At 40.0% G+C, this 14,932-nt stretch overlaps 1 protein-coding gene across 1 annotated transcript in view; it reads left to right on the top strand.

Annotated features, from left to right (window-relative positions):
* The window catches only part of LOC109039763 (uncharacterized), a 102,939-nt gene that overhangs the window by 52,987 nt on the left and 35,020 nt on the right, over positions 1 to 14,932 (top strand). Inside the window, exons 4-6 of the mRNA XM_019055411.2 lie at positions 5,967 to 6,082; positions 13,001 to 13,171; positions 13,587 to 13,710. Coding sequence (XP_018910956.2) covers positions 5,967 to 6,082; positions 13,001 to 13,171; positions 13,587 to 13,710 — 411 coding nt within the window. The remainder of the gene's footprint in view (positions 1 to 5,966; positions 6,083 to 13,000; positions 13,172 to 13,586; positions 13,711 to 14,932) is intronic.

The raw sequence follows: 14,932 nt of genomic DNA, 5'->3' as shown, positions 1-14,932 counted from the left end.
TTACTTGGTTTTCTTAAAAAAAGCCTAAGAGTACGACGCGCTGATTTAAAATATGCATATATAAGCAGAATCAAGCGAATTGATTCGAGGATGGCTGAGCAGGTCGGCACTCTCGGAATGAGAATTTAACTCCTCCGCTTTGTTCAGAACGTTGCTTTGACAGATCTCCAAACCTCTGTTATACTTTTCAAAAGTTGGTACCCGTGCTCTGATAGTGCTGTTCATCTGACAACAATGTCAGTGTCAGCTGATAATAATATTTTTATCATATGAGGTTAATAAAAAGTTTTCAGTCAGTCTTTGACATCCTGAATAATTGTCTTGGTATTTATTTACTAATTTTACAGAATTATATTTTATTTCTTATTAAAACTAAGAAATACAGTGCAATCTGTGTAAGTGCAATCTGTGATGAGCCTCGAGACTCATTAGACCATTAGCTAAACGTGGCTCATACAGGAATCCACTTACCCCTCTCTTCCCCACGCTCCTGATCACTGCGTCGGCGCGGCGTCTCGACGAACAATAGCTAATGACGGTCGCCAAGCTAGGCCGGGATCCTCAGCTCCTCGCCCAATTACTTACGCTTCATTAACCATTTCACCGTCACGCTAGGATTCGCCCAATTTTCGAAAAAATTATTTCGCGAGTTTTTAGCAATTTTTTCCTTACTCTCCGTTGAAACACGAATTAAAAGAGGTCTCATTCATAAAAATCGGCCAAATAGAAGAGAAGTTACAGTATTCGAAATCCGAAGAAATCAACAAAACTTCTCCAAACAAAAAATAAAATGAAGGGGAAAAAAAAGAAATGTATAAATTACAATTTAATATGATTGACCTCAGAATGTGACAAGCAATTCAATTATAAAAAGGAGAAAAAATTGAGTGAAATTACAAAAAATTAGCCTCTTGCAAGGGGCTTCCTTGTATGAGTTTTGACCTGAAGACAAGTAAATCCCGTTACATTATTAAAACGAAATTGACTCCATAGTTTAATGCCTTAGTTTCTTGAATACGATTATTTTAAGCTCTCGAAAATTTATACCAGCAATTTTACCCATTGGGTGATTTCCTGAGAGCTGATAATATCACGAATTTCTCATAGAGCCCTTCAAAAATGGCTCGCTTTTTGGGCAGCCGATTCGGCCATCAAACCGGGGTTTAAATGGAAGCTGATAATAACACAAAGCTCTGAGAAAAATTTTGAGATGAGTATAGGAACGGTTTGTAAATTACGAGGAGAGGCGGGCATTCTGTTCAGCATATCGATACATAAGTATTTTCACACGTAGAATTTAATTTTCACGTCAGGGAGTCGACATATTTTGATTTTTTCGATTTTATACGGAAAATGTATGGTTTTTCGGGATTGAAATTACTTACAATTGTTTCATGAAAAATGAATGCACCCAAAATGACTATAGCATTTTGACTTTCACATACGTGCACTCACTAAATCGATTGGTAAATTCAAAGAGTGGGTACATCGACCTGATATATCAAGTTTCTGCAATTTTTCACGGCAAATCGGTAGATTTTCGGGATGTGGATTGCTTACTTTCAATTCATGAATGAATAAAGCATGGGCATGGTTAAGCTTCTTTGCATGAAAAGACGTTTAAAATAAAAAAATCAAGACATATTTAATACAATTGCATTTATATCGAGTATAAATCTCTTTTCAATAATATAACGGGATTTATAATACCGGTGATTTGGGTATTTTAGCCCAAAAATACCTTTAAATCGACTTTATCTTCTAGGAGTTCGACAGAATTTTTCCTTTCTTCGCTTAAATTTTTCCGTAGCACTTTTCTTCAAGAATCTGATAAGATTTTGCTTGAGGCAGATCAAAAAACTTAAATTTGTTCGAATAGCTTTCTAGATTTACAATACACGGTCTCGTCAAGGTGCCTCGTTGACCTTGCACTGTTAGATCGTTAATTCTCTTGTTGTGCTGCTTGCCTTTTTTGAAATCTCTGTAAACGAAAACTAAAGGGGTTGATATGTGCGAGTTAATGACGCGCCTTATCAACACATTGTGTTGGAGTTCACTGCTTGTTTTTTTCTTGTCAATGTTTTCAAGATTCTGGACTCTACATACAATGTTTTTTTTCCAGTGCACATAGAAAATTATTTTGAATTTAGATCATAAATTAAAATGTCATAGATTTTTTTTCTTTTCATAATGAGTTAGATACCATGCACACATTTTTGTACCTTCGCTCATGAGCGAAAAAATTCAACTACCATCCTTGGGCGAGGCCCGCATTCCGGGGCCTGAGGAGACGCGAAGGGTAGCATGCCCAGATTTGGCCCGGAAGTCCCGAGCTCGCAACACGCCCGCGTGACGCATGTTGCCTAGCCGGGCTGGGCGCGGCGCGGGATACCGGCCGGGTCGCAGGGCTGCAGCCGTAGTATACTACAACTCGTCACTACGAGGCTCTGCACGCCACTGGGGGTCGAAAGTGTAGGAGCCGGGGAGGAGGAGGGGGGAGTTGGGGTTGAACGTCCCTCGGCCCGCGCGGGCTCGTAGATCGATCGGCGGACCGGTGCAGCCGGCGGAGTTGCATAACCGTCAGGCGCACGCGCCAACCGCGGCGGTGCCCCGCGGCATTGACGCCGAATCGACGCGGTATAGAATGATTCATAGCCGATATAACGTCAAAGCCTGCTTTGCGTACCCGGGAATAAATAACTTTGCATAAATAGGTGTCATCATTTTCGCGCTCGGAGTAAAATTAAGCGTCAGCGTGTTACGTACACGAAACGAGCCGATGAAAATGAGTTTTTTATGTTTACTGGCTTCCACAACTGCGTCAATCAAAATTCCGAACACGGTTTTTGGGTGTGAACAATGAGCAGATTTCCAATTGGTTGCAATAATTCACGGAAAAATCCGTCTCGAATCTCGTGACGTATGAAAATAGGTCTGAATGAATATCGACTGGACAAAGCTCAGCAAAAATGTAATAAGTTCGTGATGGGGAAAAAGAGAGTTTGCTTGTTAGTTAGCCATGACGTTGGTTTTAAATTGTCTTGCAACAATCATTTTCTCCAACGGCACTCATGCAGCAGACAAATCCCTAATTAAAAAAAAAAAAAAAAAAAAAAAAAAAAAAAAAAAAAAAAAATTGGCTACTTTCAACTAAATTTAGTTCCAACTAGCCATCGATGAGGAGCGGGAGCTAGAGGAATGTGCATGTAACAGGATTGAGAAATGGTGCTGAGTCCACACCATTTTGTGGGGAAGTCAAGGCCAAGAAATTCCAAAAATCATTAAATTAGAGTCAAAAATATGTTTTCTAATTTGAAGGTCTATGTACTAATCCCTCAGAGTGCGCGATGTAGATTTTCCAGGTCACCAGGTTTGTTTTAAAAGAAAACGATCTTTTTGAAACCATCTTCGTAAACCGTGGTAATTCGGGATGATGTGGCAACGCAGCATGACGCCTGCCTTTTGCTGGAGTGCTCGCGAGGGCTCTTTGCCCCGGCGAATTTGCTCGCTCGAGTAATCGCCGAACGTCGGAGGCTTGGGATCATTTTTAATCTGCGAATATTTAAAGGCAGTTAAATGCGAATCGCAAGCAAGTTTCTTGCAAGAACTCGCAGCAAATTTCTTGCGAGCACCCGCAGCGGGCTTCCCACGAGGCCTTTGCAACGAGTTTACTGTGCAAATACTCGCAGAATTTGCTTGCCGCAACTCTCTTAGCTCTGAAAGCTTGTGACAACAAACGGACGGATCTAAATATTTGATGTTTGCATCGATTTTCGATTCGCTTAGCGGCTCTTGAAAGCAGCAGGGATATTTGTCATTGGTGGAGTTGATCGGCTTTCTTACACATGATGCGCTCAATCGAATCGAACCGATAATCTTGAGTCCTTAATCTTTTTTTGAGGGATTATCCTTTTCTCGTTATAGAGGTTGTTAGAGGTCGAAAGTCCACAATCTATCAGACTTCGCCAGCTTCAAATAAATTTAAAATAATTGTACTGCTCTTCATTTTCTTCCCTTTTTGATTCTCCTTCGTCTTCCGATGAGACTCAATTCGGTCAGAATCAAACGGTACTCCATGAACCCATATGTAGTTTGGGTATGTACGTCGTTGCTAGACTCGGGAGCGATTATAATGTTGCAAGTATTTCCTCGGTTCGCTCGCGTTGCGATGATGATTACCGCGAAATGAATAATTGATGGAGCTCCGAGTTTGACGTAAACATTCCTGCATCGAATCAACCAAGATTTCCGCATTTCTTCGCGTGTTTCGCGTGATGCAACTCAAATCCCACGCGATAAATGACTCGATACGGTTATGATGATGGACGATTTTTGCCAGATGCAATAGAGAATAATCCTAAAGACAAGTGGAGGTTCTTACCAGTTGGCAACACTGCTTATTTTTCTTCCATTTACATAAAATGTAATAAGACCATCGATTCTACACTGAGAAAAAAAATAACCCATCATTTTGGTTGATATGGAAAGTAAAGCACAAAGTAGCCAAGCCTTACCAAAGTAAAATGGTAATGATGGGCACTAGCCTATCTTATTATATGATAAATGTATACGATCCCCTGGAAATCTAGTAGCCAATACAATGTGAGTTTCTGACAGTGCTAACTATAGTTGCACAGTGAATCCATCAGGCATCTGGTCACCCATGCTGCCAGGAATCTACTCCTAACCCGTGGTCTTCCTATAGGGACTCTCATTATTTTCTCTACACCAGCGAACCTTACCATGTTCCGTCAGACCCAATTGCAGACCTCCTCGATTTTGTATTGTAATTTGATTTTTAAAATACGCCAGACACAATAGCTCTTATGAACTGTATAGGCCACCATGCATACATGGATATCCTAACTCACGAGTCTAAACGAACTGCCCTTTTATAACCTCTTTGAGAGGAAACGGTCCCCTATGACATTTACTCCACGGATTTTCAAACCGTGTGGCCCGTCGCGCCGCGCCGCGCCGGCGGTCTCGTGTTCGTGCGTGACAATATTGAGTTGTTAAAATGTACGCTGGGAAATGTCAAGTCTACTGCAGGTGTCTTTTTTCGTCATTTGTGATGGAAAGCGGGAACAAGAGGATAATTATGGAGTAGAATTCCGCTGTAAAAGGTGAATTGGTGTGAACTATGACTTTGACAGGATCGCCGCATACCGTGATCACAATAATGCATCACTCAATGTGCGTGCATCCATTGACTCCAGCGGGTTGATTGTTGAATTGGCAGACTAAGCTATAGACAAAGAAGACAAAAAGGATATGGATGGAGGGACCCTATTGGTAGAAGCGGGTGGTTGAAATGGACAAAAGAGATAAGTAATAGACTAACTAATGTCAACCCATCGAGGGAGCCTTTCGTTAATCCATCTCTTTCTCCCTTGGTCTATAAGAACCACCCATTTCAACCAATAGGATCGCTCCATACTCCTTATGTCTTCTTTGTCTATCAAAAATCAGCCATCAGGTGTCCAAACTATTGCACCCCTATACTCCTAAATGTGTAGAGGCTTAAGTAAGAAGAACTGTAAGGGGGGGGGGGGGGTAAAGCCTTGTTAAGCGCCACTTCAAATAAAACAAACAAAACCAACATACTGTAGAAAATAGAGCGAGGGAAAGGGCGCGCTTTGATGACGGCGCGGAGCTACAACTATTCGTGCTTGATGGATGCCCGTGTTGCGTCCGCAAAATTGAAGGCGCTATGGCGCGAGGCGTGAACTCGCAATGCTCCGCTCTTTGCAGCCAATTTGGTGTCTTTCAGATTCGGAAGAAAAGTTAAAAACGAAGCCCGATCACGTCTCTCCTATCTTTGGCTGAGTTTACCCTATTGTTTTTTCAATTTGGTGTCTTCTTCTTTTATTAAGGATGCTTTGGTAAGATGTAGTGTTTTCCGTAATTCCGTTTATCGTTAGGTTTTTCAAAATTGAAATTAAGGAGTTTCATTGCTGTTGCAGATTACATCGCGCGGTATGGAAGGATGACCGAGAGCGCTGCCAGGCGGAAGTTTTGGCAAATTCTTTCCGCTGTCGAGTACTGCCATAATCGAAAAATCGTTCATCGAGATCTTAAGGTAAGCATATTTGGAATCGTAAGATCAAAAGGGCATTATGTAAGTTTTTCTAACTTTTAGAGAAACTCAAAATAACTGAAACCTTCCTTTACAATTTTTTTCACCATGTTTTTTAAGTAATCGAAATCTCGATGTATAACGTCAAGAAGACAAGGGAGCGTCACTCGCTTCCGCGAACAATGAATTATCACGAAAAGTAACGAAATTATCGTCTGGCCGACCTCGCAGTGATGACTGTTTGTTGGGATCTGGTGTTTTCTGACAATGGCGCTGTCAAAATTTGTCACTCTGAATGATGAGCTTCGAGCGTCATCAACGTGCATTCACAGGTAATTTATTGACGCAAAGATCGCTGCCAGCGACATTGTCACGCCAGTCTACTCTCTTGCGTGCTCTTCGCTCTAATCGCAGAGTCAGCCAACTGAATTTGAATATCAAATTTCAGAAAAAATACCTATTTTTTGTATCAATGCATTAAAGGGATACGATGTTTCTCGTAACATTGGTGTGAGTTGGATGGACCTATAATAATGATATCAGTGGTATGGTTAAGGAAGTCCAGCTAGGGTATTTGAACTTTACCCAACCAGTATGATTTGCTTGATTTTTTCAACTTAAAACTATAACTGTAAACTTAAATTGAGGGGCTTGGAGGACAAGGCGCATAAGTGCAGTTTTTGAAAAAAATTCAGGCATTAATGATATCAAGTAAAACTAGTCTTAGAGCATGTTTCGTGAAAAAATGGCTCCCAAATTCAAATTTTTAGGCATCAAGAAGTCAGTTTGAACTTTCTTTCCGCCATAAGGATCCATGTACTTTCGAAACTTCAAACATATATCTCTCGAAAAAGCAAAAACTGCACTTACGAGTCTTGTCCCCCAAACCCCTCAATTATTGTTTGTTCTTTTTTAAATTTATTTGATGTATAATTGCATACTGCGTAATTTTTGGAGTTCCTCTTCCCATTCATTTAGGAAAACACACTCCCATTAACCTTGTTATTAAGGTAACGGGTATTTTCACTAATTCCATTAAGTAGAGCGAGTCAAACCTTGGGGATCTCCGCAGCTTTGGTCAAAATGTCAAGCAGTTGCTAACAAGTGTAACCTCTAAAAGAGTGGTCCTCCGTCGAATCTGGAGACAACATCTCGACTGTTAAATCCGTTGTCGGTGAGAAACTTTTCTCGGCCAAATCACGTTTTTCCAAGGCACGAACAAACTTCGCGATTTAATTGAAGGGATCACGTTTCGGGGGGACCGTGGGTGTGACTTGAAAAGTTCAGGCTGTCTTGACATTTCAAACGGAATAGCTGTTAATACAAAACCAGCGTGATTTGCGAATTTTCCATTAGAAGAACCTAAATTTGACCTCACGTCTCACGCAATTCTTCGTAAGTCGGATTATTTTGTAACTACGCCGCTTCGTTTTGAAAGAAAAGGCGCCTAGCAACCCGTTTTGTTTCGTACCTCTATCTTTTTTCGTATATTTTTTGTGCTACTTTAACCTCACCCTCCGGTGTTTCGTAGCCGACGGATGCTTTAGCAGGGTGTCTACAAGTACGGAATTTCCGGAAAGTCCGGAAAAAGTTCTGATTTTTTAAGGACGGTCCGGAAGTACCGAAATAGTGCGGAACTCCCGCCAAAAAGTACGGAATTTTCTTCATTTTTGTCGCAAATTTGAGCGAGAAAAACAAAATCTTGAAATTTTCCGAATTTCGTCAAATAAAGGGACGAAAAAGTACTGAATTTTTCTGTTGAGGAGGTACCGAATTTCGTGGGAATGTACTGAAAAAGCACTGTAAAACTGTAAAAGTACTGATTTTTGGCCAGCCTGTTCTAGTAAACACCCTGTTTAGAAGTCATTGGATTTTGAATAATTGATTCTACAGGTCTTGCAGTTACTGTATTGTTCATTTGAATAACTTTCGGTTCGAGATTTCGGTTCCTCCGATACATGCAAGAGCGACTTGCTGTCCCAACGACTTTAAAAATCAATCGGCAACATGTATGGCTGGCTGTAAGGCGTGGGATAGGTTTACGGAGTTTATTATACATTACGGATATGACATTCATCGTCGATTGATGCGATACGAATATGCACCGCGGCAGCGCGACATCGATGCCACTTTTCTAACAAAATAGCCTTTTACCCACTCCTTCCCAATGGGAATTCGGGAAATTCGCCGCAAGTTGGCAGTGACTGCTCCATTACACGGTCGGCAGACAATCCAATTTACGGCTGCTTAATGGTGTCGTAACGAAATCTTCCGCACGTGAGGGTGTACGGGCACTTAGGAACCTCAAACAGCGCAATCTAGGACCGACAAAGGGAGGTTCAGAAGTCGCTTCTCATTGGTCGCTGAGCTCTTTTTATTTTTTCCTTTCCTTGTACCTAATTAACTAACGGTTGCATACACTGAAAAAGAACACATTGGATCTAGAGTCCAGACTCTAAAACATCGGCAAGAACAAATACTCTTGATTCAATCGGATTTTTGGTTAAATCAAGAACCAAGCCTCTTAATTTGAGCGGATTTCATTTTGATCTAAGCAAAAATCTGATTGAATCAAGAGTATATTTTCTTGTCAATGTTTTCAAGAGTCTGGACTCTAGATCCAATGTACTTAATGAACTGCACTCTTGATCAATGAATTTTGATTTTATGTGTCCACACGACGAAATTCACCGGCAATGAGGAATCTTTAAATTTGAAGTTAGAATCAGTATATGGCTGATGAAATCTAATTATTTAATCCCAGTTGATGAAATTTAAACTTAACAGACTTAAGCTCGGCGAGGCGCAAAGCTTACGGACCGGAGCACATCTGTAAAACCCGCGAGAATTTTCCCAGAACCCCCATTGCACCTAAAATTTAGGACTGTTACTGACAACGCCGGATACTCCAAGCCAATCAAACCCTCCCTCCCCCCCCCCCCCCCCCATCCACCTCCCCCCCATCCACCTCCCCCATATAACACTTAACGAGCGTTCCCAAGATAACGGACCAGTCCGCCAACTGATTTTCCGGGACGATTCCGCGAAAAAGTTTCACTCAAAGGGGCGCTCAAGATCACCAAACCGTCGAGAAAATTGGAAATTTGTCGATGAAATACAACGCTATGAGTGAGTTAGACGTTAAAATCGACACCGTTGCTCAACATATTTGCCAGAGTGGTTTTAAAAATCACAATCTCCCAATTTGACCCTATGTTACTTTCAGAGTAGAATAAATTAATTGTATAACTGGCAATCGGGCTCAGGCGTTCATTGAGAGCGGTGAATCTTCACAAGAAGGGGGAGGAGACGCTTCAATTAAAATTCAAAATTGCGTCGTCTGAAAGAAATGTCCCTTGATCTATCAGTTAAAACAAGTGAAGGGGCTTTCTCTGATGCTTTGGGTTCGCGAGGTTTGCGATGGAGGATTCAGGCTTTTATGTAGCGGTATGTTCTTCCGAGTGAAAATATTTCTTTGAAATGGAAAAAGAAGAAAAAAATGAAGGCATTATCTGAATTTTTCAATAATTAATTACCCGGTGTGAAGTTACACCAATCGATGAAGGAGCAAAGTAGCTGCAAAAAGTATCGGGGTTTTTCCACAGGTGTTTTTGGCTTCGGTCCTACATTTTCATTTGCTTGTCAATATTATTGGAGTAATTTGAATGATTTTATTTATGAATGCTGATTAGACACATGTTGATTTGCAAAAATAAACGAGAAACTTGGGGCTCTATTCATTGATCGACTTTTACTAATTTTCATTTTTATAATTTGTACGGCAATTCCAACAATTTATTTTATTACTGATTCGTTTAGTGAACAAAAAGATCGCAAATTAATTGTTTTAAAGAAGTTTTCTTACGTAATTTTGTCTCCCTCTCGTCATATGTTACTTTTTGGAGTAAAAAGAAATAAGAAATGAATTTTGCATAAAACATTTTTGACTAGGCGAATTGAAATTGTTTAACTTTTTGGCCTTATTGTCCCCGCAATAGTGTGGACCCAGCACTATATCACCGACTTGTTACATACAGTTCGGGCCACGTTTCCTGGTGTTTTTTCTTGTAAAAATTATTTAATTGGTAGGTAAATAATTGTATTTCTTCCATATGTTTCTACCACGCAATCGTGACATTAATTTTATCCGATTGGGAAACTCAGAGAATGTGCTCCGCGTATGAAATGCTTGACGCGCGGTCCCTCCTTCTCTATTTTAATGAGTTTCTGCAATCATCCATGATTTGAAGCGGAGAGCTACCGGGATGTACGGCCAACGTAATTCAAGTGTAATCGATGGTATTTTTATCATGTCAATCCGTGGGCGGGGCCCATACGTGCGATTTGCGGGATAGCGGGATGGTGACCAAGTCCAAATATAGAGGTTGAAATTGAACTGTCTCTCTCCCGGACGTAGAATCCTCATCAAAAATAAACCGAAATTAAAATCATCGATGGGATATTTTTGCTAGCATAGATTTAAACAACGCGTCTCCTGAAAACCTGTCATTTCCTAAAGTATAGGGTGTCTGGTAAGACTTGCACTGATAACAAAGTGATGTTTGATTTAACATTCTGGATGTAAAAAAAGTGCGCGAGAACTTATAAAACGCTAAATCACCTGCCACAGCAGTTAGTTTTACATCTTGGCATTGCTAAAGTAACTGCTGTAGCGGGTGATTCAACATTTTTTAAGTTTTCGCGCACTTTTTCTACACCCAGAATGTTAGATCATTTCACTTTTTTTCGGTGAGTTTTCTCAGTATATTTCACGGATGACTTCGAGATCTTCAAAAAATGATCATCCCCTTCAAGTTTTAATGTTTCAAGTTTCATCACATTCCGATCGATGTAATTATATCAATAGAAGGAAAGTAAAATAGACAGAGGGTATAAAAAGTTACCCGCTGGTCTTAGAAGCAATGGTTGTTTAACGCTTGATGATATCTTATTAGGGAGTATGCAGCAATTGAAACTAGAGGTGCCAGGGTCAGCTTATGAGGATACGAGTTCATCAAAGTACATAGGATTTTACAATGGCTAACCATTTGAAAGTGACATTTGAGAAACTTTGACTCCCTGATTTTGTACATTTAAAAGCGAATTTAATTTCGGATTTTTCTAATAGCTTACACTCGTAGGAGACCTACCACCAACTATTACGCTTTTGCGTGAAGAATAGAAGGCAGAATACATTCATGCGCTAAGTTTTAAATTTTCCAGGAATTGAGGACGAGTGAATTCTCTTTGAGCAGGTCACCTCACCAGTTCCCTGAAAATTAGTCTTAATCTCTGAAATCTGCACCCAAACCCATTGACCCGGAGTTAGGCGTATTGACTGCCAGGTCAACTTGGCCAACTACAGAATTTATCGAATAATGCCTTTTCTCAAAGGACGGGGGAAAAATCTAAAATAACTTTATGATTTGAAAGTGGTTTGTAAATGCTCCTGAGGTATTCTCATTTTTTATACACCCTGTAGCTTGCGACTATTCTTCCGAGAGTACCAGACATGTCAATTATGTCACTCATGAAGCAGATTCGCGGCTGACTTATTTACACCCCGAGAGATGCCACATTTCAGAGTAAATGTCGAGACTATCATGACATTTCGACGAGAAACAAATAGTTTTGCCAACCGGCAACAGCATTCAGACGTATTATATGAATTGATCGAGTAATTTTTAGCGACAGCTCTTTTTATTCGTCGTTGTTTTAATTGATTGGGCTAAAATTACGCACGCGTCGTTGCATAACCCACTTCAGGATTTCATGAATCTGTCTATTGAGTGGTCTCAGCGCTCCAGTGACAGCTACTATCAAATGAGTCAAATCAGCCAATTGCGGACAAGAATAAAATACGTGCAGAAAAAACCCTCGAAAAAGGATGATATTTAATCGTATGCCGTTCAGCGGTGTATGGCGTGCTTTGCGATATAGCGATTGATCTGTCATTTAAACCTATGGAAAAAGATCGATAAACAGAATGTTCGCGGGGAACACCTCACTAATCGATTCTTTACAATAGCTTCAAATGGGGAACCATCGAAAGTCGAAGTGGGGAACTATGCATATCGATGGCGAAACTCGCAAAGGTATCTCGGTTTTCGAAGTTGTGGATTTTCTGTCATACTTTATTCTTCAAATGGCGTCAATCGTAGCGACAAAATCTCCCGCTTTGATACTGATTTTTAGCGTAAGCGCCACTATAAAACCCCTTACTTTCTTTGTTAAGTCCCCCACTTAAACCAGATTTCTCCAAGGCTTCCAAGAGCTTCAGCAACAACGGCACGCTCTCATATGGGTTTCCTGAAAATCTAACAATAAATCTAACAAAAACTAAGAATAAATGCCGTTTTTTTCTACTGTCATTATTTTCTCAATAATTTGGAATACACAAAACAAAGGGATCGCATTCAGCAAAAAGGAACCAGCGTGAGAACAGTGTTTTCAAAATGGTGCAACTTATCCTTTTCTTTTAAAAATACTTACTATATGTACAGTATTAACATTTACCCAATTATTTTCCTTCAAAATCAACAACTTTTTGGTGGGAAGCCAACACTATTTGCTATGGGAGAATGTTTAGATACTTATGAAGAAGCAACGTTTTTACAACACTGTAATCGCGCTGCTTCCTTTTTGCTAAATGCGATCCAAATGGTCAACCCGCTCTGAACTCTCTCTCCCCCCGCCGCTCATCCGCTTAATGAGACTTCCATTCATCCTCGATCTTAGCTTTCAAAGTTTTCCTGTAGATCTTACTCAACATTCCTGGCACCGTCAACCCTCTATCGTTTTCGCAATCATCTTCCGCATTCATGCGGACTTCATTGTCAAACTCAGAGGGTTTTTACAATCATCCTAATTAATTCATTTCCATGGTTTTAATGGCGTTTTTCTATCTTATTTTGTTAACAGGCTGAAAATTTACTAATGGATGCTAATATGAATATCAAGATTGCTGATTTTGGATTCAGCAATTATTACACCCCGGGAGAGCAGCTAGCAACGTGGTGCGGGTCACCCCCTTATGCTGCGCCTGAGGTGTTCGAGGGCAAGAAGTATATCGGACCCGAAATAGATATTTGGGTGAGTAAAAGCGAAGGTTTCATTTTTTTTACTTTCCACGACGGTTTAAGAGGGAACTTTTTCAAAATTTGTTTATGTTTTTTCATTCACTGGAAAGAAAGTCACTTGGATCTAGAGTCCAGATGCTTATACTGACAAGAAAAAATACTCTTGATTCAATCATATTTTTCCTTGAATCGGAAAACCAAGCCTCTTGATTTGATAAACTAACAACTTAATTTGGGAAAAAGGCTGCAAAAAAAACAACAAAGGATAAACAAAACACGGAACGTTTCAAAATAGTAACAATTTCATTTTCAACTGGAAAAAAAATAATAAATAATATATTTCTCTTTCTAATATTTATTTATCTTGGTCGTTTTTTTTTCTACGCAAGATTTGAATAAGCTAATCAGGTCCTGTATTATTGTTTCAGAGTTTAGGGGTAGTATTGTATGTGCTGGTGTGCGGTGCTCTTCCATTTGATGGTTCTACACTGCATAGTTTGAGGGATCGAGTCCTTTCCGGCCGGTTTCGTATCCCATATTTTATGAGCTCAGGTAAGCTATGGAATGTTTACTTGTTTATGTCCTGGTAGTTCCGCAACTTGTCTTAAAAAGTTCCCCGATCGAAAAAAAAAAAAAAAAAATTATTCCATGTATTGAAAATTATTTTGGCATACATTATTCAGTCTTCCAAAAAAACTTTATAACCAAAAATATGGAACTTTTTTTTTCTCTTACAGTACAATTAGTGTGTGTTTCAATCCTAGAGTTCGGAACAAACAAATATGAATGCCTATGTCTTTAATGTAACTTGAAAGGGGCATTTTTTTTATTTAAAAAAATTATAATATCAAGAATGAGCAAAACGGTGCGCTTAATCTAAAAAAAAAAAAAAAACTTTTTTTCAATAAAACAGATTTTTTTTTCTGAGTCAATTCAATCAACGCTATACATCCAACTCCATATTTTATGGAAGTGTTAAGCTGCATAATTTCTCAATCCAAAAACAAATTCTGTAAAACTATAGAAGTCAGCACATGGCTTTTTTTCTTATTTCAAAGAAAACGACTTGAAATGCCATAAAAGCGTGAGCATGTGTGAGTATTCAATACCATGGGAACTATTCAATTTTATGGTTGATCCTCGACAAAAAATCATAAGAATATCCCCATGCGTAGAATCTTGCAAAAAAGTTGGGTGCTAAGCGTCGCCCCCTACCGGAAGCCCTCATTTTTCCGCGGCGAAGTTCGACCGGGAAATGGGCATCCAAAGTTGCAGAAGAGGGAAAGCGGGAAACCCCGGGCGCATCCACCTCCCCCGCTTCCCTCCCGCATCCTCGCCGCGTCTTTTTTCCACCTTCTCAGACCAGGCGAATTCTTGGTAGGCGAAAACCGCGACTCCTCCGCCCCTCCCAACCCCCTTCAGCCGTTTACATTCCTTCACGTTGCCAAGCCTCACAAATTATTGCGAGCTCATGATTCCGGAGATAAACTGGCAAGGGTATGTTAGACCCTTCAAGAGCGATTTAAGTTACTCTGGGATTTGTTAAATTTTATGATTTCTGTAATTCACGAATGGTATGATTCGTGTCCAGTTGATTTCCTTTTATATAGTCTTTTAAATTTTTCTCTTTCATGGCTAGTACATGAGTATAATGAAAAGGCTCTGTTAGGCAAAGGGGGAAGGCAGTAGGTGAAATTACTTTGAATGAAATTTTACCTTTACTTTACCTTGAATTAGGGGGCTACGCCCCCTAACCTTTACGCGATCGAACTCC

The sequence above is a fragment of the Bemisia tabaci genome, chromosome 3 (genome assembly GCF_918797505.1).
Source record: "Bemisia tabaci chromosome 3, PGI_BMITA_v3".
In the NCBI taxonomy this organism is placed as follows: domain Eukaryota; kingdom Metazoa; phylum Arthropoda; class Insecta; order Hemiptera; family Aleyrodidae; genus Bemisia; species Bemisia tabaci.
Note: the sequence above shows the minus strand (reverse complement) of the source record. Positions and strands in the feature narration are given on the sequence as shown.